Raw genomic sequence first — 27,310 nt, forward strand, 5'->3', positions numbered from 1 at the left:
GGCGAGGCCATGGAGGGCTTTGTAGGTGAGGACCAGAGTCTTGAACTGGATCCTCTGAAGGATAGTGAGCCAGTGGAGTCAGGCGAGAATGGGGGAGATGGGGTCATGGAGATTGGTGCGGGAGAGGACACAGGCTGCAGAATTCTGGATTATCTTTAAGCTAATTTGATCCTATCCTTTGAAAAATACCCACTGTATCACACTCCCATCACAGTATCAAACCAAGCTGGGTGTCAGCCTGACTTAATTGGTAGCACTTTCACCTCAGAGTCAAAAGGCAGTGGGTTCAAGTCCCACGCCATAACTTTGAACTTGCGAGTCGAGGCTAGCACTCCAATTGTTCTGTATTATTGGACATGGAGATGTCCTTCAGATGTGATGTTAAACAGAGGGCCTGACTGCTTGTTCACGTGGATGTTGAAGATCTCAGGACAATATTCAAAAAGAAAAAGGAATTCCTCCCAGTGTCCTGGCTCAACAATCCCCTAAATAAAATAATTGTTCATGGCTGTTTACGTGGCATTGCTGTGCACAAATTAACTGCTGCTTTTGTCTTTACAGTAATTCCTGTGAAGTGCTTTGAAACATCCTCCCAAGATGAGAGATGCTAAATCAAATGCAAGGATTGTTATTTATTATTTAACCTGTTTTTCAAATAAATCAAGTGTCCTGGCCTCTGTCATCCTTCCTGGTAACCTGCTTCAGTCATTATTTACGCTATAGGAAACAAATTATTTCTGGTGTCCATCCTGAAATTGCCCCTTGCAGCTCAAAACCCGTATCTATTGTTCTGCTGTTCTGGCATCCAAAGTATTGTTCTGGTGTTTGCTTCCTCCAAGCCAGAGAAAAATACAGAACATTGAAGTTGACAGTTGTGAATTTCCTGTTATAAATAGCATACATATTTAGTGATATAGAATTTCACTAAAAGTAATGAATCAAATACTTGCACTTCATATTACATAACAAAGGCAAAGCAGTGTTCCTCTCAGTACAGAAGTTGGGATATTTGGAACCACTACTTAAGACAAATAAAGGTAAATGTGACTGAATTATAAACGACCTAAATGCATAGAACAAAGAAAGGGAAGGGTAGAGATCCTACTTGGTCTCAAATGGATGAACAATGATTTTACTGAATATTTAAATTTTTGGGATTTCAGATTTTGGTGCTCATACCCAATGGATTATTTGAAAAATTGTTAAAAGGTAAAAGCTAGGTCAGCTGATAGCTAATAGCAGGACAAAGGAGAGCAGAAAGTTTTTAGTTTTTCCCTTTCTATCAGTTACTGTTTCCAACTGAACAGTGAACATATCCGCTTCAAACTGATAATGATTATGTACAGCAATTATAGAACAGGTACAATACAGGATAGGGGGCATGCATGCAATTAGCTTTTCAAACGGGTGGGTCCTGTTTTGCTTCTTTTGACTGAAGTCTCTTTGCAGGGGCTGCTATTTTTCTAATTTTGAAAAACAGACGCAAAGTAAGCAATATAATGAAAATAACGCTTGCAAGCTAAAACAAAAACACAATTTGCCTTTGTTTCCATTTACAGTCTTCAGGTGAATTGGGAGCAAACATTATGGCTGTTGTTCTGTCAGATATATTTATAATGATAGTTCCTATATGTTTGTTCCTATATGCTGCTCTATCCCTTTGTCTAAATGATTTGGTTTTCCAAATTCAGGTATCCAATACATTTTCTCAGTTAGCTCAATTTAGATTAGCATTCATCTCCAATATTGACTCCCAATTAAAAATTATAAAGTAGTAATAACAATAAACAGTACTTAAGATAATAATGGGTCACATGACACCCTTCTGTACAAGACTTTGGGTGTTAACAGATTTTTATATTTTTCAAACTACTGATTGGATAAAAATAAAGAGATACAGAATGATGCCTACCTTACACTTTTCATCTTCTTGATCTATTTTATACTCAGCTGTTAACTCCTTTCAGTGAAAACAGCCTATGTTTTCTGCTGGCAGCTTTATAGCCTTTGATATTCAGTGTAGGTTGAAGGACAAACCGAATGTGAAAAAACAGTGGAAAAGAGAAGTTGGAAAGGTATTTTAAATTTGTTGTGGTCCAGACAGTCTTCAGTAGCGATTCAGAGGAGAAGTAGAAATATAAAACTTTCTGAAGGCTTACTTGAGAAGAGCAAAAGGAAGGATATATTCAACTCATTGATTCCACGATTAGGCTGTGGTAAACACTTCCTGATTGTCTCATTCACTGATTACAGGTAATGCAACTCATTCCGTCTGATAGCTGTGGGCGTGTTATTGAAAGGAATGTTTCACGAAGGCTCAGAACATTATTTGTGAGTCTGTACCTGGTACGGATATTTGCTAAATGCTGCAGGAACTGCTATGCCAATTTATGGGATTGATAAAACTTTAATGTGTTAATTGTTTTGGCGTGATAACTATTGCTCGTGGGCAGAACACCCCCACTGAATTCCAAATAATTTCTCCCGTTAGCTTTCGTCTGCAGCTCAGTCAGCACCATTTATTTTATGCAAAGAAAGGTAAAATTGTAATATCTGGCTGCTGGATTGTCTTAACCTAATTGTACTCGTTTATAATTAATTTTCCAGGAATTATGTCAAAGTAGTACAATGTCTGCACTCTCTAAGGATTGTCCCATATGCAACTGGCAATTTTTTCAAGGCAAGCCCCTATTCCAACGTTTTCATATCTGTGTCAAGAATCTCACCAGCAAGGGGAGATCCGTCATTGAGGATCTTTATAAAGGAAAGATAAGTGTACCTTGAATAAAAGTAATCTTTTGTACATAGAAAGCTTCAATTTGTGGGTGGGTTTGTTCTACAAACTCTTTTAAAAGCAATTTAGTCCATTACATTGCCTTTGCAGTGGAAGTGTCAACACTGACAGTTGCATGTAACATGCATGTGCAATACACAGGAAGTGACGATGACAGTGTAATAATTAACCACTTAGTGCACAGCAATGTCTCATAAACAGCGAATGACCAACTTTATTTCGGGGAATGATTATTGACCAGTCCGTGGTTAGAAACTCACTTTTCAAATAGAGCCATATGATCTTTAATGTCCACCTGAACAGGCAGACAGGACCTCAGTTGAACATTTTATCCAAAGAACATATCTCCAACAATGCAGTGCTCCCCCAGCAATGAACTGGAGTGTGAACAGATTGAGTTCAATGTCTTTACATGGGCTTGAAACCACAATCTTGGAGTCCTGTAGCTCAGTGGTTAGAGCACTCGCTTTGCAAGCGAGAGACCTGAGTTCAATTCCCGGCAGGGCGAAACCTTGGGCAAGTTTCCTTACTCCACACGCCTAATAATAATCCCTCCAAAACAAAACAATAATAAATTGGTCATTTTCAATCTACGACTGTTTGTGGGACATTGCTGTGCGCAATTGTCTGCCGCGTTCGCCCACAAATATACAGTCAATTCACTTTACAGTGTGTTCTGTGAAGCGCTTTGGGACGTCCTCCCGACGTGAAAAGCGCTATATCAAATGCAAGGATTATTATTATTATTATTATTATTATTATTATAATCTTCTGACTCAGAGGCAAGAGTGCTGACACCATGTTTCTTGATGAAGGGCCATTAAGCAGCCTATCAGATTCTATGATACATAGCCCTACCAATGGTAGCACTCTCCAATTGTATAGATTGATGTGTTGAGATATAGGGGAACATTTTTCATTGTTTTAGGTTAATTCATGCAAGGAACAAGTGATAACACAATTAATTTGTTCCTTTAACTGGCTTTATAAAGTTAGTTTCCTGTATTTTCTCCACACTTTAAAAGAGTTTGAAATGCAAGCAGATATTTGAGCTGAGTGGTGAACATTATGGTAAAGGAAAATTTGCTGTGTTTCTAATGCCCATGCATTACTAATTAACACATAGAATGGGTTAAGAAACGCCACGAATTTCACCCTATGGATTGTTGTCTCATCCTCCCCTTATAGTACTTCATAATTTTTTCTGTTGAAACTTGCCTGAAAAAGCACCTTCAACTTGTCTTTGAGGTTATTCTGTTCCCTCAAACACATCTGACGGTGATTAAACAGTTTATAAATTGTTGTATACAATGGTAGAACGATTGCAAAATTAGGAACCGTCCCAAATGCTTAGCTTCTCAGTCAAGTTTGATAGCAGCATCACAAAATCAGATATACTGAAGTCAAATTGAAGCAGAAGTTTAAACAAGAAAAATGACTGTGAAAGTGTATGCAATATTTGAGGGTGGAAGTAACAGTGAACTATATTCCTCTTTCTTCCATCTCCACAATACCACTCAGCTCCGCCACTAACAAACACCTAACACAGCACACCTTTGTCACCTCCAGACTTGATGTTTCCAATTCCCTGCCTGCTGGCCAACCCAGCTCCATATCATCCAGACCTCTACAGCCCACATCATCTCCCTCTGCAACCTCCTGTCTAAGGGTATATATAATCTTTGCATTTGGTATAGCGCTTTTCATGCCTTCTAGACGTCTCAAAGCGTTTCACAAAATATACTGTAAAGTGAATTGACTTATATTTGTGGGTGAAAAACAGCAGCCAATTGCGCACAGCAGTGCCCCATACAAAATTTGAGTGACCAAATTTTTTTTGAGGGATTATTATGCCTGGAAAAGCAATCTCCTAACCGACTAACAACCAGGTTCCCACTTACTACTAAGTAAACAGAGGCGTGTGGAGTACGGAAACTTGCCCAACATTTTGCCCAGCCGGGAATTGAACTCAGGTCTATCGCTTGTGAGGCGAGTGCTTTAACCACTGAGCTATGTAACTCCACATAGATAGAGATGACTTCACAGCAGCTAAACACACTGCAAGGCAGAGATTAACCTTCAGAACCCAGAGTTTGATTGCTGTGATTGGAATGAACTCTTTGCACACCATCATATAAGTTATATAAGTGCAAATTATTGTTAAAGGGCGCAATACATAGGCAAGGAGAAACCTACTCACGGATATTCTAATGAATTGAATCGATTCTGGTGACCATCTGAAGAATTCTGAAAATAAAAATATTATTCATTACCATTTAAAACCGACAAATATGTTCCAAAATGCTTCATAGTATTTATAGGATCTTTCTTGCAGGCACATTTTAAACTGATTGATATTTCCTACTGAATAAAGCCTTGCTCCCCACTACCTCTGCAAACTCCTAACCACCTACCAACCTGCCCGCTCCGTCCAATGGCGGGCAGACCTTCAGCCACTCTGCCCCCGCCCCTGGAAAACCCAATAGATGAATCAGTTACAAATGAAGCACATTCTAACCCTAACACAAATTATAGTTTTCATGTATTTGGGGAATATACAAGAAAGGTCTTTGTTAAAAAAATCAAGACCCTTGTCTTGTTAAAAATGGCCAATTTTACAAAAGCATAAGGACTCCTTTCTAGTTTTCCCTACTGAATATGCAATACAGGATTGATGCATTATAAGTTCAAAATTGTTGAGAAAAAAAATCAAACATTCAAAGGAATACTGCAGGCTGCACTTGTTTTAAATACACATAAATTTGCCTTAAATATAGGTTGTAAGATCAATTCACAATTTCTTGAAGGTCTTAAAAGAAAGTATGGTTTAAACAGTATACAGTAAAGTCCTGATAACTCGACCCAGGCTTAATATGTCACTACCACTTAAGTCATCATGCTGTCAATATCTCGGTCGCATTTATTTATGTATTTGTACACATGCCTACGTTGCTACTCTGGATAACTCGTCACTTTTCCTTGGTGTTATCAGGAGTTTACCGTATAGAATATTGAATTACATTTAGTTGAATGATGACACAAAACTCATTCAGCATGACATTGCAACTGCATTAAGACTGTAGCGTTAGGCTGGTTTGGATGCTCATGGTCTAGGCTGATAGTCCTGGAACAGCACTGCTTTGTTGGAGGTGTTGTTCTTCAGATGAGATGTTAAACCCAATCCCACATACCTATTCAGGTAAAGGTTAAAGAACTCATATCACTACTTGAAAAGAAAAGTAAGTTTCTCCCAGTGTCCTATCAAACAATCCTCCAGTTAAATTGGTTATTCACCTTCTGGCTGTTTTTGTGGGACATTGCTGGGTGCAAACTGGATGCTTACGGGTACAAAATTAACCAAATAATTATGATGAAGCGCTCTTTGAAAAGGAGTTGTATCAAATACGATTATTAATTTTTTTACAACATTCACAACTCCTTTTTTTCCTCAAGCACTGATAAAAAGATTTGTTTAAAAATCCTTACCGATTCTCTGATTTATTTAGTTATATGAAGAAAGGCAACTGCGATTTCTTTGATCGAAAATCTTGTTGCAATTCTGTCATTTGATGAGGTTTGTAAGAGGTGAAGTTGGTGATAGAACAGTGCCCTCTTCAGAGCTTGCCACTGACAGCAACATGAGAACACAGCCAAAAGTTATGTTCAAGTACTGTTCTCTTATAGAGCAGTACAAGGTACTGGAAAATAATCACAAGATTGTTCTGGATAAAGAAGGCCCTTCAACCCATCTGATTCTTCCTGAATATTCACCCTACCATCTTTCCAGCACAGCATAAACCCTTTTTTAAAAAAAAATAAGTCGAGGGTCCTGACCTCAACCATTTCCTGGCAACCTAGTCACTCTGCACATATCCTCTTCATGTATTTATAACATGGTCATCTGTATCCAGATGAAAACTTCAATGAACAGCTGCATTGCAAGCAGTCTTTTAAATCAAAGAAACAGCCAAAAAAACATTGACCTTCATGTAAGTAGATTGATTAGAGAATCTGCAAGGATTTCTTTCAACTTTTTACATGAGCACTGGAGAAAAGGGGTGGATAGTTCATCTGATTAAATATGTCATTTCAAACGGTGCAATTTACCTGAGATCCCACAATGACAGGCAGTTACCAGGAGAGATATTATAAAGGGCTAAACTGAAAACCTTCACCTTTTTATTTTCAATGTTGGGTGCAGATGCCAGCATTAGTTCCTCAGCATTTCCTCCTTCTTGGTGAGATGATAGTTCTTAACATGTGCCTGAATAGAAAATTATGAACCATTTTTTTCATTTACAGGGAAATATATTTTGGGTAATGCCTTTGGGGGTTTCATCACACTACACACATGCTGGCAATAATGCATAATATGAATGGTGAAGTAGGTGGATATTAGCAACTTCGTAATTTCTTTCTGACCACTCTAATGGAGAAAGAATCACTTTGGGATACTTGCATTTTCCAGTTAAAATATTCTCCTGATAGTATTCATGGGGAGAGTTCAGTTGTATACAGTTGTATAATTTAACAGGAATACCTCTGAAAGAATACCTCTAAAACAAAATGCCTGTGGGATTTTTTTGTGTTTATTTAAATAAAATATATGTTTACACTGAGCTCAGAAAAAAATCAAACCCGTCACAGAAAAAAAACGCAACAACAACAACAACTTGCATTTATATAGCACAGGGTAGCATCCTGGAGCACTTCACAGTGACGGAATCACATTGTTTTCCCGCTACAGGATACAACAGACCCAACCCCTTGTGGTGGTGGTGGTGGGGGGGCCGGGGAGGTTTCTTCCGTGCACTCCACCAAGGCTTCCCCGCCTCTTTGTTTTACCCCTGAACAAAAACCACAGCTTCAGTTTAATGCAGCTGTTCTTAGTTGGGGAGCAAAGTAAAAAGGTGTTAAATCTGCTCCTTTTGGTTATAGTGTCCTCTAGTGGTAGATAGGGTGAAAACTGTGATGTGCAATACATTGTATCCTTGCAACATTTTGTTCCTGTAAGACTCCCATTTCATAACATCAATGGGAAGGAGAAGGGGAATTCCTCTGTTCGTAATACCATAACCTCAACTCATTCAAATTATTTCATCCAAAGTCCAGTCACTGAAGTCATTCAGTTTGTTGATGGCGCATTTGGTGCTGCAGCCATGGAGATTCCAGTATTTCTATGCCAACCCAAGGAATACCAGTTTAATTCAAGAACTATTAAGGGGCCATTTCTCAATTTGGGACCTCAGTTTATACTGGGGAAGTACAAAACTTATGAAGTCATCTTTTCAAAGTAATGTTGACTGCATGGCTTCGCATTCAGTTGCACTGCTCAGCCGCAATCTGTACTGTGGATTTCCATGAAAAATTTAAATAAGGGAAATGGTTTAGATAGTTTGAACCTGCCTGACAATCAAAGTTATTACAAGGTCAGGAGATTTTAGCAATTCTTGTTAAATCCCTAGCTTGTGGAAGGGAATTGCTTTACCCGACTCTGAGAAAAACAAATTGACACAACTGACCATGTTGCATCTCTGGTATTTCAGTCAACAGATCAGCAAGTATTAATATGAGTCACTAAAAATACTTTTCTTCACAGGGATTATATGTAGCCAAAATTGGAAATGTCTTTAAGGGGAAGTAAGAAACAAAAAAGCTACAAAGAAATGTGTAAGAAATATGACTACGATTATTTGCTGTATGGATTATTAATGCTAAACAAATGAATGCCCTCACCTGACTCTTGTGTATAATCTGCTGAAACATTATATATTAAGATAACTGGAAATGATTTAAATTAGTTACTGTCTTTGTACTTATATAGGGTGACCAAAAAGTCATGATACCATTACAATGTTTGATAAGTCTTAAAGAAATTATGATACATATATATATATATATATTTCAGATAATAGGGTAGTTATCACGACTTTTTGGTCACCCTATATAAAGCTGCAATTTGCCTACAGAAGAGGAAGTCATGTCTAACATTTCTAAATCAGATAAAGAAAGGTCTTGGTATTAAAAAATTCTGCTGAGTAGTAATGGGTATAAGTTAAGTTTCATCATCTTTACTTTTTAAACTCTCCTAAAAAATGCAGTGAAAAACACCCAGTCTGGATAAGAATCTTGTACCATATTCTATATATAGAATATATATTTAGAATAATATAGAACCTTAAGAAAGTAATTTGCCCAACTGATACAACAATAAATTAAAACCACACAGGTCATTAATTCTAGGAGAAGGAAGTTGGACATGGTGTGTCCTTAAATGTATTCAATAAAGAGGATTATATTGAGAAGTATTCCCCTCAGAGTAAAATATTATTTCATGTCTGTACTGAAGGAAACAACACATTTCCTTTAGCTCTACTATTTCACAGACTATAAACTATTGTCACCAGGGTATGCACACCTGCAGTGAGCATCTCTACTACAAATAATAATTCTTGCATTTGATAAAATAATAAATAATCCTTGCATTTATTTATTATTTTATCAAATAACATAAAATTTGATGGAACACCTTATCACATCCTCGAGATGTCTAAGCTTTTCACCTGATTTTGCTGTGTATTTGTAAACGGATGCAGACATAGACCTCAGAAACAAGCCATGCTGTGAACAACCAATTTTAGCTGGGATTGTCGGCTAGGACACTGGGAGGAAATCCCCTTCTTTTTGAATGTGGATTGAATGTGTGAATTAGTGCCATGAGATATTTAATGTCCACCTGAATAGGTAGACCAGACCACAGTGTAAAGTCTCATCGAAATGACAGCACCTCACAAAATCATAACATTTGTTCAGATAAAGAAGGCCTTTAGGCCCATCTGATCTCATCCTTCCAGAATACACACCCTCCCATCATAACACTTCAGATAAAATGCATACATAATACACATAAATCGGCAAAGTATAAAACCCTAATTGGTCCAAATTGGATTTCGATGTGCTATTTCTTGATTTAAAAATTTAGACCAGCACCATTTTATACACATTCTGTTCAAATAGTGCCATACAGTTTAAGGCCTTCCACTTTACAACATGAAGGATAACATCCTAAAAGCAGAACCTACGTTTAGTGGGAAGGCTTCTGGTGAAGTAAGTTGTGAGTCATGAGCAGCAGATGTTTCAATTTGTACTTTCATATAACATATATGATACACAGCATATATACTATATGTGTGTATGTATGCGTGTATGCATCTATGTATGTATATGTGTATGTATGCATCTATGTGTGTATATGTGTATGTATGCGTATATGCATCTATGTGTGTATGTGTGTATGTATGTATTTAAGTGTTTGCATGTGTGTGTGCATTATAATGTCCTTGTTTCTCGGTTGCTGTAATAAGATCTGTATGTGTGCACATATAAGCTCCACCCATTTCAGAGTTAGACCATCTAAACTGTGTAATTTTCAATAACTAATATTTAGCCCAAGACAGATTTGAAAAGTATAGCTATGCAGACTGATAATTATAAATGTAATTGCATTCAAATAAATGTCGAACTGTTTAAAAATACACGGAGCAATACCCACTAAACAGATCATGCTGAGTAGGCAATGTACTGTCTGAAATCATTACTTTACCAACAGATGTCCTCCCCACATCTGTATTTCTAAAATTAAATCAGTATTCAAATAAAAAGTAAAGAATGGTTATGAAAGCGCAGATACTTGTAAGCTTCTAAACATTTCACTGCATTGAAACACTTCCAAAATGATTGTGCTAAAGTTTGAAAAATATATTTAGGTATTCAACTCTGGGGCATTGAGAACAAGAAAACTTGTTTCAATTTTCTGTGTAATTTTGATATTTCAAATTTAATTTTTAGCCACAGTACTATTCTTAAATAGCAGAGATGTTTGTTGGCTTTAACATTTTCTGAATCTTTACAATACATCTTCTGCTGCATTTTCCATTGTACAGCAGCATTAATAAGTGCAAAAACTGCATGTGCAAACCTTTTGAGATATTTTGTCGAGGGAGATCCCCAAGTTTTATTTCTATTTATGCAAAACATTTTCAGTCATCATTTACAGAAAAGTAGGCTATTAACATTTGAGAAGTCAGAATGACATATCCGTTTGCAGAAGGCCAGTTAATAAATCTTTTCAGACAAAACATATTTAGAATGGGGACCAGACACAGGTTCCTGTAAGTCAAGCAGAAAGACGCTGAGTAAAGCTTCTGACGTGTCTTAGTTGAAGGAATAAAAAGACAGTAGAATGATTTTGAGGCAGTTGCCAGCACTTTCTAGCATCTTCCTATAGGAGGCAATAACAGAAGTCTGTGTACCCACCCTGTTAGCTGCAGAAACATCAAACAAGGCAGGAGGATGGACAGGATAAACTATAGGAATAGTAAAAGGAGGAAATATAAAATCAACAGTTACTTAAGATGACTCTGAAAGATGATTCTGATAGCTGGCTCATACCATCTGCATTCCTAAATCAGTGAAAGGTGGACAAAACGATGCTCCAATATGCTCTGCTCCAGACCATGATCATGAGAGGATCATACGAGTTTCAGATGAAGGCCTTTTAGACCATTTTATCTCATTCCTACCAGAGTATTCATTCTATCACATGGTTGAGATGTTTCAAAGCGCTTCACAGAATATATTGTAAAGTTGAGTGACTGTGTATTTTGTAGGTGAAACATGGCAGTCAATTGCGCAGAGCAGTCATCTTTGTGATTTTTGGTGAATTTTGATTCCAGCGTCCTGGCCTGCACTGCACTTCCTGGTTACTTATTCCAAATAAATCACATCGTAAAGAAATTCTTTTTGGTTATATAATTGTCTTTCAAAACCCTGAACCTGTTTTGCCTCAATCTTGGCATATTTGAAAGTTCAAGAGCACTTTTGTTTGAAGGGGAGGGGTTGAAGGAGAAGAGAGAAGTGCAGCACTTCAAACAGAAATGATACTCCAAGTTCCACTCTTTTACACTTGCACCTACATGTCAATGATGGGTAAAATGTTTTAAATTATTTTTCCCTCACATTCCTGCAGCTATTATCAAATTAAAGATTGCATTTTTTGGAGGCATTTTGAACTCAAATCATAAAATGAATCCTCTATCATCTAAATCAATAGACTGTGTTTATATTGACCCAAGTTAATTATTACCCTTTAAATCCATGTCAATAAAACCTAACTCATATTGTTCTAAAAGTACAGCAGGTCTAGTAGTGTATGTGACTTAAGATGCAGAAAAGGAAGAAACTCAAGTAAGCATTAAAAATACAGAATGAATTGACTTACCAAAAACATATAGCCATTTATTTTGTATTTGTTTACCACATTTGCAGAGTCCTGCATGTTGTTCTGTGTAAAAAAAGCATAAACAACGAAACATTTAGTTTCCACCGATCAGTCGGCCCTTAGCCAAAGTTCCTGATCAAAGGCGACATAAAATACAAATCACAGCAATTTATATTCATTGTCAGAAACACTTAAGGACTCAGTGAAACATTAGATAGAGTAACAGAAGGGTTCACATAATGAACAGAACTGCTTCAGGCAGGGAAAAACAGTCATGGTTTAAAAAGTTAGTGATTTGGGGTTTGCATTTACACAGCAACAGGTTGATTCTCATTACTGCAACACAACTGCAAGGAATGTCAGGTCTCCACTCCACACCTTAATGACTTCACAGGACAAACTGCAACTCGTTTGGCTACTTCCTGGAATAGTTTCTGGGACATTTTCCAACAACAAAAAAAGAAACTCCCAAGAGATCTGTTCTTTAAACAACATTCACGTTGTTTAAAGGCATTGGAGTTATTCCTGTCAAGAGATCTTTAAGCTTAGTATAGCAATGTCCCTTGTATTGCTCCAGTTTGCAAAAAAAAAGATATTTAAACGGATGTTTACAGATGGTTTCCATGAAACTGACCATTCACTTGTTTTTTTTAACAACCCCTTGTCCTACCTGCCACAGGTACTTTTTCAGTTCATCCACTGTCCAATCCTCACACTCTTCTCGAGTTGGGGACTTTGTAGTCATTGTGAATAGTCTGGTAGTGCTGTCAGTGCACCTGCTTCAGCGTTTGATCGTTCTTTACACGTCCATCCAGATGACTAATACAACACTGTGCTATTACAGCATCACTTTCCCTTCGTAAAGGCGGAAGTTCTGGAGCTTGCACAAGCCCTGTCATTGCGTGTGCACTAAGTGCACTACTGCTTTTCCACGTCTGCTCTCCTGGTTGCACAATCAGTCAGTCGCACGTTTGATGTAAGCAGATTTAAGATTGTGAGCAAGTTTGCACACTAAATATTTATCCCAGCTTGTGACAATCTTGAAATGACCAATCCAACCCTCCACTAAATCAACCAGCGATCAATGCTCAGGTCTGTCTGCTTGACCTCATCGTTTCCTGTGGTTTTGCATTTTACATGGTTAGAGGATGGCAGTCTTGTCAGACTAATTATTAAATACTGGAACGTGGTGTTTAGACCTCAAATCGAATCACTACAGGGCATCATCATCTATAAAAATAATAATAATAATAATAATAATAATAAAAGCGTGAATTATGAAACTACATTGAAAAACTTTATTGGTTAGTTTAAGGAACTTGGAAGAAGAACTTGGAAGCCTGGCTCAGCTGTTTGCATTTTTGCTTCTGAGTCAAAAAATAAAGTTTTGTGCTCCACACACGTCCACACTTAGAGCTCACACAGCTGACAACAGTACAGTCGTGAGAAATCTGGTGGCTATTGCCATCATGATGATACCACATGCTGCAATTTTTGTCAATGTGCTAAATACTATGCACGATACAAAAAAAAATCTTCAAAGTTAGAAGCAAATAGTAGATGTAGCACTTAACCTGAAGAGCTGCCTGTCACAGGCAGTTTGGAGTAAATATTTTTTGCATTGAGTTATTGAGGTTACCTAAACAAAGGTAGTGTATTTTTGACGTGAAAGGCGCCATACAAATGTAATCTTGTTGTTGTTGTTGTATTTGTTGGCTATTCAAGACACCTTACTTAAGGAAGAAGTTTTACCAGGCAGTGCTTTGCAATGCTGCAGAATTAAGTGCTAATCCACCTCCTCTCAAAATTTCTCATTTACAGTAAAAAGAACTACTGTTAAGTGCTGCTTAGCAGGATTCTCTGTTTATGTGGCCAACTCGTGTATATATCTCACCCTGCAGAAAATGTAATTCAGAGCAGGAATTAAAAAAAANCAGGTTCCCAATTCTTCATAACTGAAAGCTGGAAGCAATAACAAATTAATCCGGTTTACTATGTGCTATCTACTAATGATTTAATCTTCATACCCATCAAATACTATTGACAGAATTTCTCCAATACCAGCTACATTTAACTCCTGACGAGAAATTTCAGTTCAAAATGACAGAGGCAAAGCAACCTAACAAAAGGCATGAAAAATGACTCTTTAGAGTAATTGTGAGCATATTCTATTTTATTCATATTTAGTTAGCCAGACTGAGTTACGTAGTGAAATTATATGATGGCTTATTATAGCATAATAGACATAACAGGTTGATATTATTATTATTATATTGTTGTCAGGAGTTAAATGTATCTGACATTGGAAAAAATCTGTCAATGGTATTTGATGGGTATGAAGAATAAATTATTAATAAATGGCACATAGTAAATTGGGCTAATTTGTTATTGCTTTCAGCTTTCAGTAATGAGGAATGGAGAGCCGGGTAGGGTAAGCTCTATGCATGAATTGGCAACATATATTGTTCACATATATATATGACTCATAAAGAGAATTCTGCTAACTAACACTTTACAGCAGATAATTTTAACCTTAAGGTGGTCTTGCATAGCTAGATTCAACATGGTTTGGTTAGGTTGCCATTTCCAATTATTGTCAGGTTACCTCAGGTGGAAAGTCTATGTATAAGATATCTATATGGAGTCCTGTAGCTCAGTGGTTAGAGCACTCAACTTGCAAGCGAGAGACCGAGGTTCGATTCCCGGCAGGGCAAAATCTTGGGCAAGTTTCCTTACTCCACAGGCTTGATTATAATCCCTCAAAAAAAAACAATAATAAATTGGTCACTTCAATCCACGACAATTTGTCGGACACTGCTGTGTGCAATTGGCTGCCACTTTTCATCCACAAATATACAGTCAATTCACTTTACAGAATATTCTGTGAAGTGTTTCTTGATATATCTAGAAGATGTGAACAGCACTATACCAAATGCAAGGATTATTATTATTATCATGTGAGTGCAGAATTAACCAATGACCCTACTCAATTGAATATTCTGCTTCCACCCATTGTTAGGGCTAAGATAGGAAGGGCAGCCTGTGATCAAAGTGCAGGAAAGCAGTCCTTGCTAATAGAATATAATAATAATCCTTGCATTTGATAAAGAGCTTTTCACATCTTCTAGACGTCTCAAAATATACTGTAAAGTGAATTGACTGTGTGGGTGAATCGCCGAAGCCAATTGCGCACAGTAGTGTCCCACAAACAGTCGTGACCAAATTATTATTATTATTTTGTTGAGGGATTATTATCCCCAGAAAAGCAATCTGCCAAGTGACTAACAACCGGGTTCCTACATACTGCTAGGTAAACAGAGACGCGTGGAGTAAGGAAACTTGCCCAACATTTTGCCCTGCTGGGAATAGAACCCGCTTGCGAGGCGAGTGCTCTAACTACTAATCTACAGGACTCCACTAATAGAAGTCAGCATCTTCAACTGAAGAAAGAGATTGTGAATGGCAGGAGGGAGTGCAAAGATATAAATCAAAGGCTACCCATATTCAGCAGCCTTGTTCCAGCTAATAACACTAGACTGTGTTATACTAGTTGAATGGTAAAATATAATTACAGCTTCAAAATCAAATTGTGGCCTACAGATTGTTCAGTAAGCAATGTTGTACTAAGCTATCCTAACTACTTGGCATAGGTTGAATTCACATTCATTGCATTGAGATACAATACCTATTTTCAGATAGCGTAACGGTGGCCCACCGCTAAAATTGATCTCAGTCTCCCCAGGCTGGGAAGGTGGAAAATAATAATAATAATCCTTGCAAAATCAATGAGCGATATAGTTTTTTCACGGACAGTTGCTGGAAAATGCTTGCATATCGATGTTGGATGAGAACAGATTTAGATTTCAGAGTAATTTCAGAGTAATCACTCACCAAATAGCCTCTAAAATTCTTACTGTCCAAACTCACCATGAAATATGATTATTTGAATGAGATACTGGAAGGCTGCTGGTAACAGCTCAAATCATTATTTTTAGAAAGCAAGACAAAAAGACTAATTTTGTTTTATTTAAAACTTATACAACTGCTTCTCAGCAAAACTATAAGTATTATAAAATAGATTTACTGATCACTTACTTCAGTTGGGTTTTAAAATACTTTTTGTAGTTATTAAAGGGTTAAAAGAAACAAAGGGCTTTTTTGCTCATGCAGAAATTCTGTGATCCTTTCATGCACTGTTTTACAGTGTTTGCAAAGAAAATTGAGGGAGATGACATCACTGATAGGCGTAGATCTGAGTTCCATGCAAATGCAGGTGACATTGTTTAAATGCATAGTGTAGATTACAGATACCATAACATTTACAGTAAAGTAATCTAGAATATGGCTTCAACAGATAGACTGGGGGGAACAGGAATTTTACCCAAAATGAAAAGAAAGAAAGTAGCAGACTCTTGTTCACACGATGAATATAAAATCAAATTTCAAGGACTGAACATATTTATTGTAGAAAGGAAAATGGGATCAACCAGAAGAACTTTTCTGATGGATTTAGCTCGTAAGAAAGGATTCAGAGTCAATGATAAGCTGAGGTATGTATCCGCTGATTTATTAGTTTATTACTATATCTCAGATTGAGTATTTACGCCAAGGTGGTACTCTAAACAAGAAATTATCTTGCCATTGCAAATCTATTTAAATACACAGTGGAAATGCATATAATTCCCCTCCTTCCAGCACCCCCCCCCCCCCCCCCCCGCCACCCCACACCCCTCTTTCCATGGATGAAATAATTTCTTCTTTGGACAGAGAGATGAATGAAGGGAACAATTAAACCACTTCTGTCTGCTGTAGGAATTGGTAGGTTAATGGAAAACTAAATTGAATACCTCAAGAGCTGGTTGTGAATATATTCTACCCTGTCACACATTAACCTGACCCCAAAGAACCTTTTCCCCTTCCTTAAAATTAAATGTGAGAACATTGACATAAATAAAAATAATTTGGTCACTAAATCCATCACTATTTGTGGGACACTGCTTGCGCAAATGGCTGCTGCGTTTTGCCCACAAAATATACAGTCAATTCATTTTACAGTATATTCTGTGAAGCGCTTTGAGACGCCTTGAAGACGTGATAAGGTACTATATCAAATGCAAGGATCATTATTATATTATTATTATTTGATGATGTTTATACTGAAAAATTTGTAATTATGCTGGCATCACTGCATGTTTATCAGTAATCAATCCGTAAATGCATTATTGAGACATAAGGTTGATGACTTCTATTCTAAAGTACATCTAGAATCCATAACAAATGCCAGAGTCAGGGTTTAGATGATTATAAATTACTTGAGTATTGTTCTTGCAGGATTTGATGTTTTATGAACCATTTGATGAGATCACTGCGCCTATGGTACGCATTATTCCCTATTCACTCTCCAATGGTGAATTATCATTTGCCATGAAAATGAACTCGGATTTACTTCTGCAGATTAAATATTATTATATAATACAACTTAGCAGAGTTAAATAGTTCCAGAAAATCCCGTTTGTCACGATGCTCTATTCTTGCATAAAAAGTGGCTGATGAATGAATCATGTGGTTGTTGTGCCTGTTAAGTGCCTATTAGATCTCTTAGATCAACATTAAATAAAATAGTATGATTTTACATACATGCAGCTTGAAAGAAGCACTTGCAGTTATTCGTTTCTTTGCATTTCCTCTGAATAGTTTAGAAATGTTGCCACAATGTTAGTTTTTTTGTGCCAAACACAACCACAGTCATAAAAGTAACAGAGAAATGTTCGAGCCTTTCCAGATGTCACAACCCCCAGTGGTAGACCTGCAGTACATGTGACAGGAAGATGGGGACTTAATAATTGCAAATTATTTTCTGTAAATAAAACCACAGGAAGAAGACCTACAACATTTTAAACTGTAATGTCACACATGAAGTATTATTTCTAACTGAAATTATACACAAGGAAGACAATTATTTTCCTTACTGTAAATCTTACCATCTGGCATCGGCATAATCAAGTCAAATATTTTTATTCAATTCTGTGATGCACAATATCAAATGCAAGGATTATTATAATAAATGTTCAACTCCAGAGTAAATGATTTGTATAGGGATTTGGTTACAGATTGTGTCATGCCATCTTTCCTGACTTAATCCAACAATTATTAGCAACCTTTGTTGTCTCTAAGCAAAACTGCCAATATATTATCAATTAATATCACACATAGGTAGTTATGTGCACCTTGCTTACTGGAGAATGCAGTGAGGCTCTGAATTGCATTGTACCTGGGACTCTGACAGCATTCAGAGGAACAAGACTTTCATCCCATCAGTGTGGCCTGGATTGAAACTTCTAGTCAGGAAATAAAATAATGGGTATTAATTTCAAACATCATCAAATCAAAAATGCTTCCAATTTCCTCAGTAACGATTTCAGACAAATCGCCCCATATCACACAATGTTGTTTTCCTTTTACGAATAACAGGATTACATTTGCTTTTCAGTCCAGGTACATGAGTACAGCTATTGAAACGCTCTGGGACGCTACCCCATGTGAAGGACGTTGTTGTTGTGGTTGTTGTATTGAATTCACGGACATCCCGAAGATGCATGAATTGACTCACTCACTCATTGTTAAGTGGAACCATATGATACAAAGATCCTGTGCACGTTTGAAATTTTTCTGGCATATTACTTATTAACCAATAATGACCATTATTTATATCATACATTCATCAGCCAATTGGCTGGATTTTTAATTTGTCCATATTCCTCACTTGTGAACACTTATGTGAAAGATTTATTCAACACATCTTCCATTAATATATTTGCTATCGAACGTATTCCTTATAGAATCTTACTGGTCTATAACATTCAATTTCTTTGAATTTGTCTTGCGAATAATTACAATGTTTTATCCTATTGCTTTCTTATCCTCTTTACACATTAGAATTACACATTTGTTAATTTTGACCTTATTGTTTATCCCAGTATCATCGAACTATACCATGATCAATAAAACTTATGTCCAGGTTATTAATTGTTTGAGAAACTGCTGAATGCTGAATGTAATATATTACCCTTGCTGTCTACCTGTTAACCCATGAACCAATAACCAGTTATATGACTGAATTTTGCAGACTTTTCTGTGACAATGGAATATGCTACACTAATTGTTTTTGGCAGACAAAAATATATGCTGCTCACATCTTAGGTACGATATCCCACGATGAGCCTTTGGAGGTTTAGGCTCAGTAATAGCCAAGCTATATTACATGGTAACTGTTCTGCTAATGGGTGCAAATTGACAGCAGCTAATATGTTTTGTTGCCCTAGGGTTGTTCCAGCATTAGGGGTTACTTTTGCCTGGTATTATTTGAGAATCTGTCTTGGTGCTTTCAGGAGATGACTGATGCACTGTTTCAGAGGACAAGAAGGTTCATACATTTCAGAGGAAATGTGATCATATAGCAGAGATTTGGTAATGTTGCAATCCCTGAGTGCTAGTAATGGTGCTCATACAAGCATCATCAGTCAGTCCAATATTGTGCGCTAACCTTAAGAGGAAATCCATCACCATGCTTAAGAGTATCATGATTAGCTTGCAATTCTGAGCACTGTTTGTCAAGCTTTCAGTGCTTATCCAGCTAGGCCACCTTACCCATTAGGATTTTGGCTTGCAGAGTTAACAGGAGCTGAATGTGTGCAGTACGACTCAACATCAAACGCTCCATGATGTACAAAAGGGATCCTCCAAATGATTGTTAAGTACCCAGGCTGACTGGATTACTCTATTTAGTAATTGTCATACTTTTTCCTGTAATTTGAACAGAGTAACCAACCGCAAACCAGGCTTTTGGGGGCATAGTTACATACTGTAACTGTAACAGTAACTCATGAAATAATAACCATTCCCCAAATTCCAGCAAACATAGAACACTTTGTAGTGGTACAAACCTTTGATTTAGTCAACCCAGATTGTTTAGAAAATTCTCAGATGCCCTCAGGATTCAGCACGGTGAAACCAAGGCTTATGTTAAGAGAGCAAAACAAAAACATGATTGACCTGAAGAAACCTTCTTGGTCTCTGTCAAGTATGAAATGCGTTGCACCACATTCAGCATGGCATCATTCCAATATGCAGGGAACCGTTTAGTACTTATAGCAATGAAAGAGTACATCTGAGGCCAATGTATCCTGAAAGGAAATGGAAACCAACAACACCAGCCTGTTATGTCTGTTATACGATAAAACATCATATTACTTCACTATGTAGCTCAGTTTTGCCAATTAAATATGAATAAAGTAGAATATACTCACAATTTTTATAGACTGAGGTGTGTTAGTTTAATGAAGACTAGCAGATCTGATAATTAGAAATTCTAAACATTGCTGTAAAGTGCCCCAGTAATGGTAATTTAGATTATATGCAACGAACAGCTGGGCAAGTGAACATTGTAAACAAAAATACCCTGTTCTGCTTCCTGTCTGATAGTCTTTCAAAAACCAACTTTACATTGCTGTATTGTACCGTTAAGCCTGATGCAAAATAAATGAAATGTAACCTATTTTTTCACCCACTTTGCTCATTTTCCAAGTTTTTAATTTAACTCAATCTATATGCCTGCTTCTGTTTACAATAATTTTTAAAGATTTGATTGTTGGTGTTTTGCATATGCAATTATGGTTTATGTTGTCAGGGGATATTGCACAGGCAATATAGCCATAATGAGTTTTGCAGCTTTGCACATTTCTCCTTCTGCTCAACTCTGATAGAATCAGGACCCTAGTATTTGAAACACAAAACTCCAGGGGATGTAAGCTTAGTGCTTGGTAGCCTCATCAGAAACATTAATTCCAGGAATAGCAACCTTCATAATGTACATCCATAATCTGAACAGTCCTTGATTTTGTAGCTCACTGAATGCACCGCTGATGCAAAGTGTCTCTGTTTTCTCTAAACTATAGTGATGCAGTCACACATATTGTGGCAGAAAACAACTCTTGGAATGAAATTTGGGACTGGCTCCAAATCCACAAGCTGTCAAACACGAACACACTTGAGATGTTGGATATCTCCTGGTTCACAGATAGTATGGGCGCAGGAAAACCTGTGGATATACAGGAAAGACATAGACTGCAGGTAACTTTTATTTCTCATAAATAATTTATGTTTGTAGTTGGTGATAAGATTGTATCAAGACCCATAATTTTCTTTCAATTCATGAGGAAAGCAAGGTGAATGACAGGTAAGAGTTCATTGATTGTAACCCATTTGTTGAATGAAACAGGCTTCAGCTGAACAAAACTGATATTCTATATTATTGAGGTATGTTGATTTCTGAGAAATGAACAGGACTTTGGAATTCAATTTCTTTGAGATACTTTTCCCAGTTGACTAATAATAATAATAATAATCCTTGCATTTGATATAGCGCTTTTCACGTCGGGAGGACGTCCCAAAGCGCTTCACAGAACACACTGTAAAGTGAATTGACTGTATATTCGCGGGCGAACGCAGCAGCCAATTGCGCACAGCAATGTCCCACAAACAGTCGTAGATTGAAAATGACCAATTTATTATTGTTTTTGGTTTTGGAGGGATTATTATTAGGCTCTGTGTGGAGTAAGGAAACTTGCCCAAGGTTTCGCTCTGCCTGGAATTGAACTCAGGTTTCTCACTTGCAAAGTGAGTGCTCTAACCACTGTGCTACAGGACTCCACAAGGTGAAAGATTAAGATTCAAAGGTATTAGTAGACATCATATAAAATAGTATGAATAATACTTCAATATTTTGTAATGCCAAAGTCAAGTTATCCACCAAAACAATAAGCCCATCTCAGCACTGAATAATAATCCCATTAGAATTCCCAACACATTGCAGGATATTTGTTTCGGATGTCAATATATTGGAGCTTAGCTCCCATAAGTGGGTGTAATGTACTTCCGGTTACGTGAAGGAGTCTCCATTTGCATAATTTAGATTATTTATTAAGGAACATTAAGTTTGGAAATACTGCAAATTAGACAATAGTATCTTATTCATACTGAGGTGTTGTTAAAAACTGCACTCAGGGTTCCGATATATATGGTAAACTTGTCCAATTCATGTTGTTTACGTGTATGTTTGTAAAATAAATCTTTGATATATGCACAATAAAATTAAATAAGGTCTCTCGGAGTTGAATTGGCTCCAGAATCCAGAATTATGCAGTTTGTAGTTGATATCTAACTGGTATTTTCAGTAAACTGGTAACAAGGTTCTTTTTTGGTCATTTTTAATGGAGATTTTATGTACCGGTTGCAGTTATGCTAGCAACCAAAAGGATCCAATATGAATGTAGACTGACACACAGACAGACATTTCATCTTTATCTATACTCATCTGGGAGGACTGCTTTGGAGGACATGTATAATTTGCAATCATTGGGACATCCTCCCAACATGAAAAGCGCTTTAATTTCGGTGTTGTTGCTGCGGCTTAGCTTTGTCTGTGTTCTTTATTTTGTTCTCGCCGATTTGCTACATGCGTGCTCTGTGACGCAGGATGCCGCAGCGCCATGGTCAGCCGGCGCAGCCACCAGGTGTAACTGCAGTGCGTGCGTACATACGTAGGTGCTCTGTGACGCATGATGCCACAGCACTACTTTGACTTAGCGACCACCAGGTGTAACTGCAGCGAAAAACGTAAAACTGAAATAACTCATAAACAATAGCAGATACCTGAAAAAATATGCCCATGTCACTCCAAGATGCAAGACCTTTCTGATGAGGTATAAATCATGTCTCTATGTTAATCGGTTATTGAGATCCTTCTTGAAGCACAGACAGACATTGTCGTTTTATTAGTACAGAAGAAGAAGAAGATAGATGTTATCTTCAACATTCAAATAATTTTTGTCTTCTTTTGGCAAATATTGAAATTCATAAAGCAGGGCTGCAGAACTCTTGTAGGGGACATGACACTATGTGGCATTAGATGCGATCTAGCATGTACATACTATTCCTTTCATGAAAACCAATGAAGTTAATTTGGATGCCAACCAAGTTGTGGTCAACTGCTGCTTGGTTGAATACTTTCAAGTGATCCTGGGTGTCAGTTAATGTTAAATGCACCTGCATGCATCTGAGTACCATCCTGTGTAACGCCTATAACTACATCTGGGTCTGGTTTGCATCCATCAAAAACAACAACAAGTTGTATTTGTACAAGCCTTTCACATCAGAAGGATGTCCCAAGGCAATAAGGAATTTGCACCCGAGCTGTGGGTTGGGATCAGAGAGGGGTGGATGGCAAGGGAAGTGGAGGAGGGAAGATGACTGAAGGCGCAGTTGAAAAGGAAGATCTTGAGATGGGTCTTGAAGGAGCTGAGGGAGGAGGTGAGTTAGAGGGGCTCCAGGATGGAGTTCCAGAGGGTGCGGGCAGAAAGGCTGAAGGCCCGACCGCCAATAGTAGAAAAGGCAGGGCATGGAACATGGAGCAAAAGTGCCTGCAGAGTGGAGGGAGTGGACAGGTTGGTAAAGTTTCAATAGGTGGCAGAAGTGGAGAGGAGCAAGACCAAGGAGGACATTAAAGGCTTTAAATCCATTTCAATGTTAGTCATTTCTAGTGGAAAATAAATGTCAGGTGCCTGTGGATTTAGAAATGAGTGTAATTTGGTGTTGCCACTACAAAGGCACATCATTTCAATATGTAATGTATAGTATTTTTCTACATTAAGATACTGCTTACAAATGAAGGAAGCATATGCCCATCAAAATATAAATCTGAAGCACAATGGAATACAGTATAGAGAAGCAAAACACATTATCATGTTTCTGAAATTTTTTTTTTGCTTGTGTTGGTGGCAGAGTACCTTAACTCATTCGCAGCCCAGTGAATTTGCATTCAATTCACATCATACTCTAATGATACAATTTGAATGTGCTCTTGGAGCCAGGAATGCAATAAGAATGATGCTGACAATGTGCAAAGCAGACAGAACAGAGGTCACGACGAGCACCAGGACCTGAGCATAATTCCACTCTGCACCCACGTTGCTTGCGTTTTGCACTTTAATTTGACATCAAGCACAATGTTTCATTACTTGCATTCAGCTGTTTAACATGAGTAAATGTATTCACTCTTGCATAAATCTGCAATGTTTGCCATAAATTTGCTGGCATGTATTTGCTGGTTAATACTTAATGTGCTGTAAAAATAAAACTCAGCAGAATATATGTGCTTTGGATCAGCATACAATATTTTTCAAAAGGATTTCGATTTGGAAGGAGTGCCAGCAGTAAAACACAAAGGTTTGATGCCAGAGAACTTGACACATAAGTAGGAAATGAATCTTTCCTGGAGCAGGAAGCCATAATTATTGCTTCAAGCACTGCCTTTATCCGGTGAAAACTACAAGTGTGTATAATTTACATAGATAAAAATGTGGGCCTGGCTCAATTAGTAGCTCTCAAGCTTCTGAGTCAGAAGGTTGTGGGTTCAAGTCCCATGTTGGAGCTTTCATCTTAAAGTCTAGGCTGATACTGCAGTGCCATGCTTGAGTAATGCTGCATAGTCAAATAAGGGAACTATGTGTATGTTTGCTAAGATATTGAGCTACTGTTGATCTTATTTACCCACCTTCAAGATTTTTTAAAAAATCCCATTATCTCTCAGACACAGTTGGAGTCCTGTGCTCAGTTGTATAAGACCATATGTGCAAATAGTATTCAGAACAGGATTGCAGCAGAGAGTTACCTGGCAGAGTTAGTGCGTTCTTGTTTGGCTATATTTCAAAATTGTTTTTGCTTTCTCCAGGAGCACTTAGTTGCGAGTTGGCCTTTTAAAATTAAATCTGCCTGTTACCACCAGTGCGGGAGAATGTTTTAGCCAGAGAGAAGAGCATTTAAAACCATCTGTAGTCCATTATCACTCACCAAAAGGAGCAGAGGCAAGGAGAAAAAGAATTTCACAATTCTTTGGGAATAAAGGTATTTTCTTTGTTACAGGAGCACCGCTTCACAAGTTTGCATTTAAATACAAAGAGCTTTTTTATTTTAGGGCCTGTTAGCTTGTGAAGTTCCCTTCTAATTAAATAATGCATTCAGTTAATTATTAGAGGACACAATCAATTCAGGTAGAAATATTGAAGACATATAAATGTGAAAAAGTTTCTCCACAACATACTGGATAGTTCATTCGGATTCTCGCATGTTCAAAGTACTGTATTGGAAGCATTTGTACCTAAGTGAGAACTTCTTTCAAGATGGAATGGGAAGCCGAATCATTCAACATCTATTTGTGGTACCTGAACCAACTTTAATACAGTCCCACTTTCATGATCAATTGTGGTAGTTTCAACAATCCACAATCTTTATTTGGATAATGAGGCTTTTTTAAAATAAAAATCACAAATGGTTAAAAACCAGCATGATGATACACTATGCCAGGGAGAAGGGTTAATTGCCAAGTTCCCTAACCTCAGATGGCCAATCTGGGAGAGGAACACAGTGAAGGTGATGCTTCCCTTGAGCAAGTAAGACAAGTCAATCTTTGCCAGTATTGTGAATCACCTTCTGTATTTAAAAGTAAGACTGGGAGTAGGTTTTCTAACTCCATGTTTAGCTGAGCAAGACGTCCGAGACGCCGTCTGGCGTAAATGGTGCTATATAAATTCAAGTTGTTGTTGTTGTAGCAATGGTATGTAGTGCAGAAAGAATGCAAAAACCCAGTGAAACACAAATTTATAAAAATGGAGTCAAAACAGTTTCTAAAATAGTTCTGACAGCCCATATTTATCTTATTTGTAGCAGTAGTTTGCAATGAAAATTCATTTTGGTTACTGAAGACTTGCAATTTTAGTACAGCTTTTTAATGTAGGAAATGTAAATGCAAATCAACATTTCCATTTAAAAATCTGAATAATATGATCCATCTGGACACAATCGCAAGACAGTCGTATGAATTATTCAAACTGAGACACTGAAATGAATGCCAGTTAGTGTTGTAAGCAAGTGGGGGAATAAAACAGACAAAATGATGAAAGGAAAAAGATAAAGACACATAGCTTGTTTTTTGTCACATCTATTCTTCTGACTTGTTTCCCAGGCTTCCCAAGGCGTTATGTAATAGAACAAGTCTAAAAATACTTCTGCTACAAAATTAAGATTCACCAGAAGTTGGGAGTCATTCACTGCATTTCAAGATACATACAGCATTAAAATTATGTGAATAAAACATCATGATTATATCAGAGGATCAGAGCTTCAATCCTAATCTCTAGTGACATTTTACTCGGCCCTCAGGATGAGTCTGTTGGGCTCAGCCAGATCTGGGAAGGAGTCCGCTAGGTTTAGGGTGGGAAGTAATACTGAAACCAATTACAGAAATAAAGTTAAAGCTTTGTTCATTGATATCAACCTTTGAGATGCAGAACATAGTTTTTCATTGACACAGAAGGAAGGGGTTAAGAATAATTAGATCGCAAGCATTATAGAACTTATTCCTGTTGATGCTATATCATATGCATACAATAGGTTGCTTACTATAATATCTGTTATGATCTGGTACCTCACTGTCACCATTCCATTGTAGCTTCAGCATCCAATCAATAATTTACAATGGGGTCTGAACTGTGATTAGATTTGAAAGGTATTAGTTTTGGAAACACTCTTTATGTATTGTGCTTTTGATAGACATTTTAATTATGGAGTCATCAGATACAATAAACATCTTCATCATTTTAATATTTATCTTGTATATCTTCCAAAGACAGCAGTATAAAAGGATACACAATTGAGCACATCAACTGTAGGATATATGACTGCATCCACCAGATGGCAGTGTAGCATGGTAACTTAAATAAGAAATATGTGAGAAACCCATGTATTGGAAGGTAGGTAAACACTATTTTTAATTTTACGCATTTTCAGTTTTCTTGCAAATTACACATATTAACAAAATATTGTTATACAGAACACGTCAAGATATACAGTAATTTAGGATGACTTCTGAATTAGATGTGTATAATAGATGATATTAAATATTTTAGATATGCACAGAAGAGCTTCAGAGCTGTACTGTTGACCTGCACCACTGTTTGTAATGATAGTTATAGAACTTAAAATAAAATCATTTAGGGCCATTAAAAAATGTAAAGAATCAGCCATTTAGTCCATCAAGGTTGCTTCTCAAGACCCTCCTCTTGGACTGTGCCTTGGGTCACCCTCCTACACCTACCCTCTTTGTCCTCCACCCCAACCACCAG

General features: G+C 37.3%; 2 protein-coding genes across 7 annotated transcripts in view; one reads left to right on the plus strand and one right to left on the minus strand.

Annotated features, from left to right (window-relative positions):
• blnk (B cell linker) overlaps window positions 1–18,400 on the minus strand; it is a 43,814-nt gene extending 25,414 nt beyond the window's left edge. For 3 of the 6 annotated variants that reach the window (XM_007896378.2, XM_007896379.2, XM_007896376.2), the window contains exons 1-3: window positions 12,745–13,136; window positions 12,075–12,137; window positions 4,995–5,041 (exon numbers count right to left, since the gene is read on the minus strand). In XM_007896378.2, the coding sequence (XP_007894569.1) occupies window positions 4,995–5,041; window positions 12,075–12,137; window positions 12,745–12,819 (185 nt within the window). In that variant the 5' untranslated portion in view covers window positions 12,820–13,136. Of the gene's footprint in view, window positions 1–1,912; window positions 2,006–4,994; window positions 5,042–6,969; window positions 7,009–12,074; window positions 12,138–12,744; window positions 13,137–18,345 lie in introns of those variants that run through there. The other 3 variants (XM_007896377.2, XM_007896380.2, XM_007896383.2) reach the window with 3 other exon arrangements.
• dntt (deoxynucleotidyltransferase, terminal) overlaps window positions 16,416–27,310 on the plus strand; it is a 62,209-nt gene continuing 51,314 nt past the window's right edge. The window contains exons 1-2 of the mRNA XM_042336659.1: window positions 16,416–16,624; window positions 21,029–21,203. Coding sequence (XP_042192593.1) covers window positions 16,416–16,624; window positions 21,029–21,203 — 384 coding nt within the window. The remainder of the gene's footprint in view (window positions 16,625–21,028; window positions 21,204–27,310) is intronic.

The sequence above is a fragment of the Callorhinchus milii genome, unplaced genomic scaffold (assembly GCF_018977255.1).
Source record: "Callorhinchus milii isolate IMCB2004 unplaced genomic scaffold, IMCB_Cmil_1.0 Scaffold7, whole genome shotgun sequence".
NCBI classification, from domain to species: Eukaryota; Metazoa; Chordata; class Chondrichthyes; order Chimaeriformes; family Callorhinchidae; genus Callorhinchus; species Callorhinchus milii.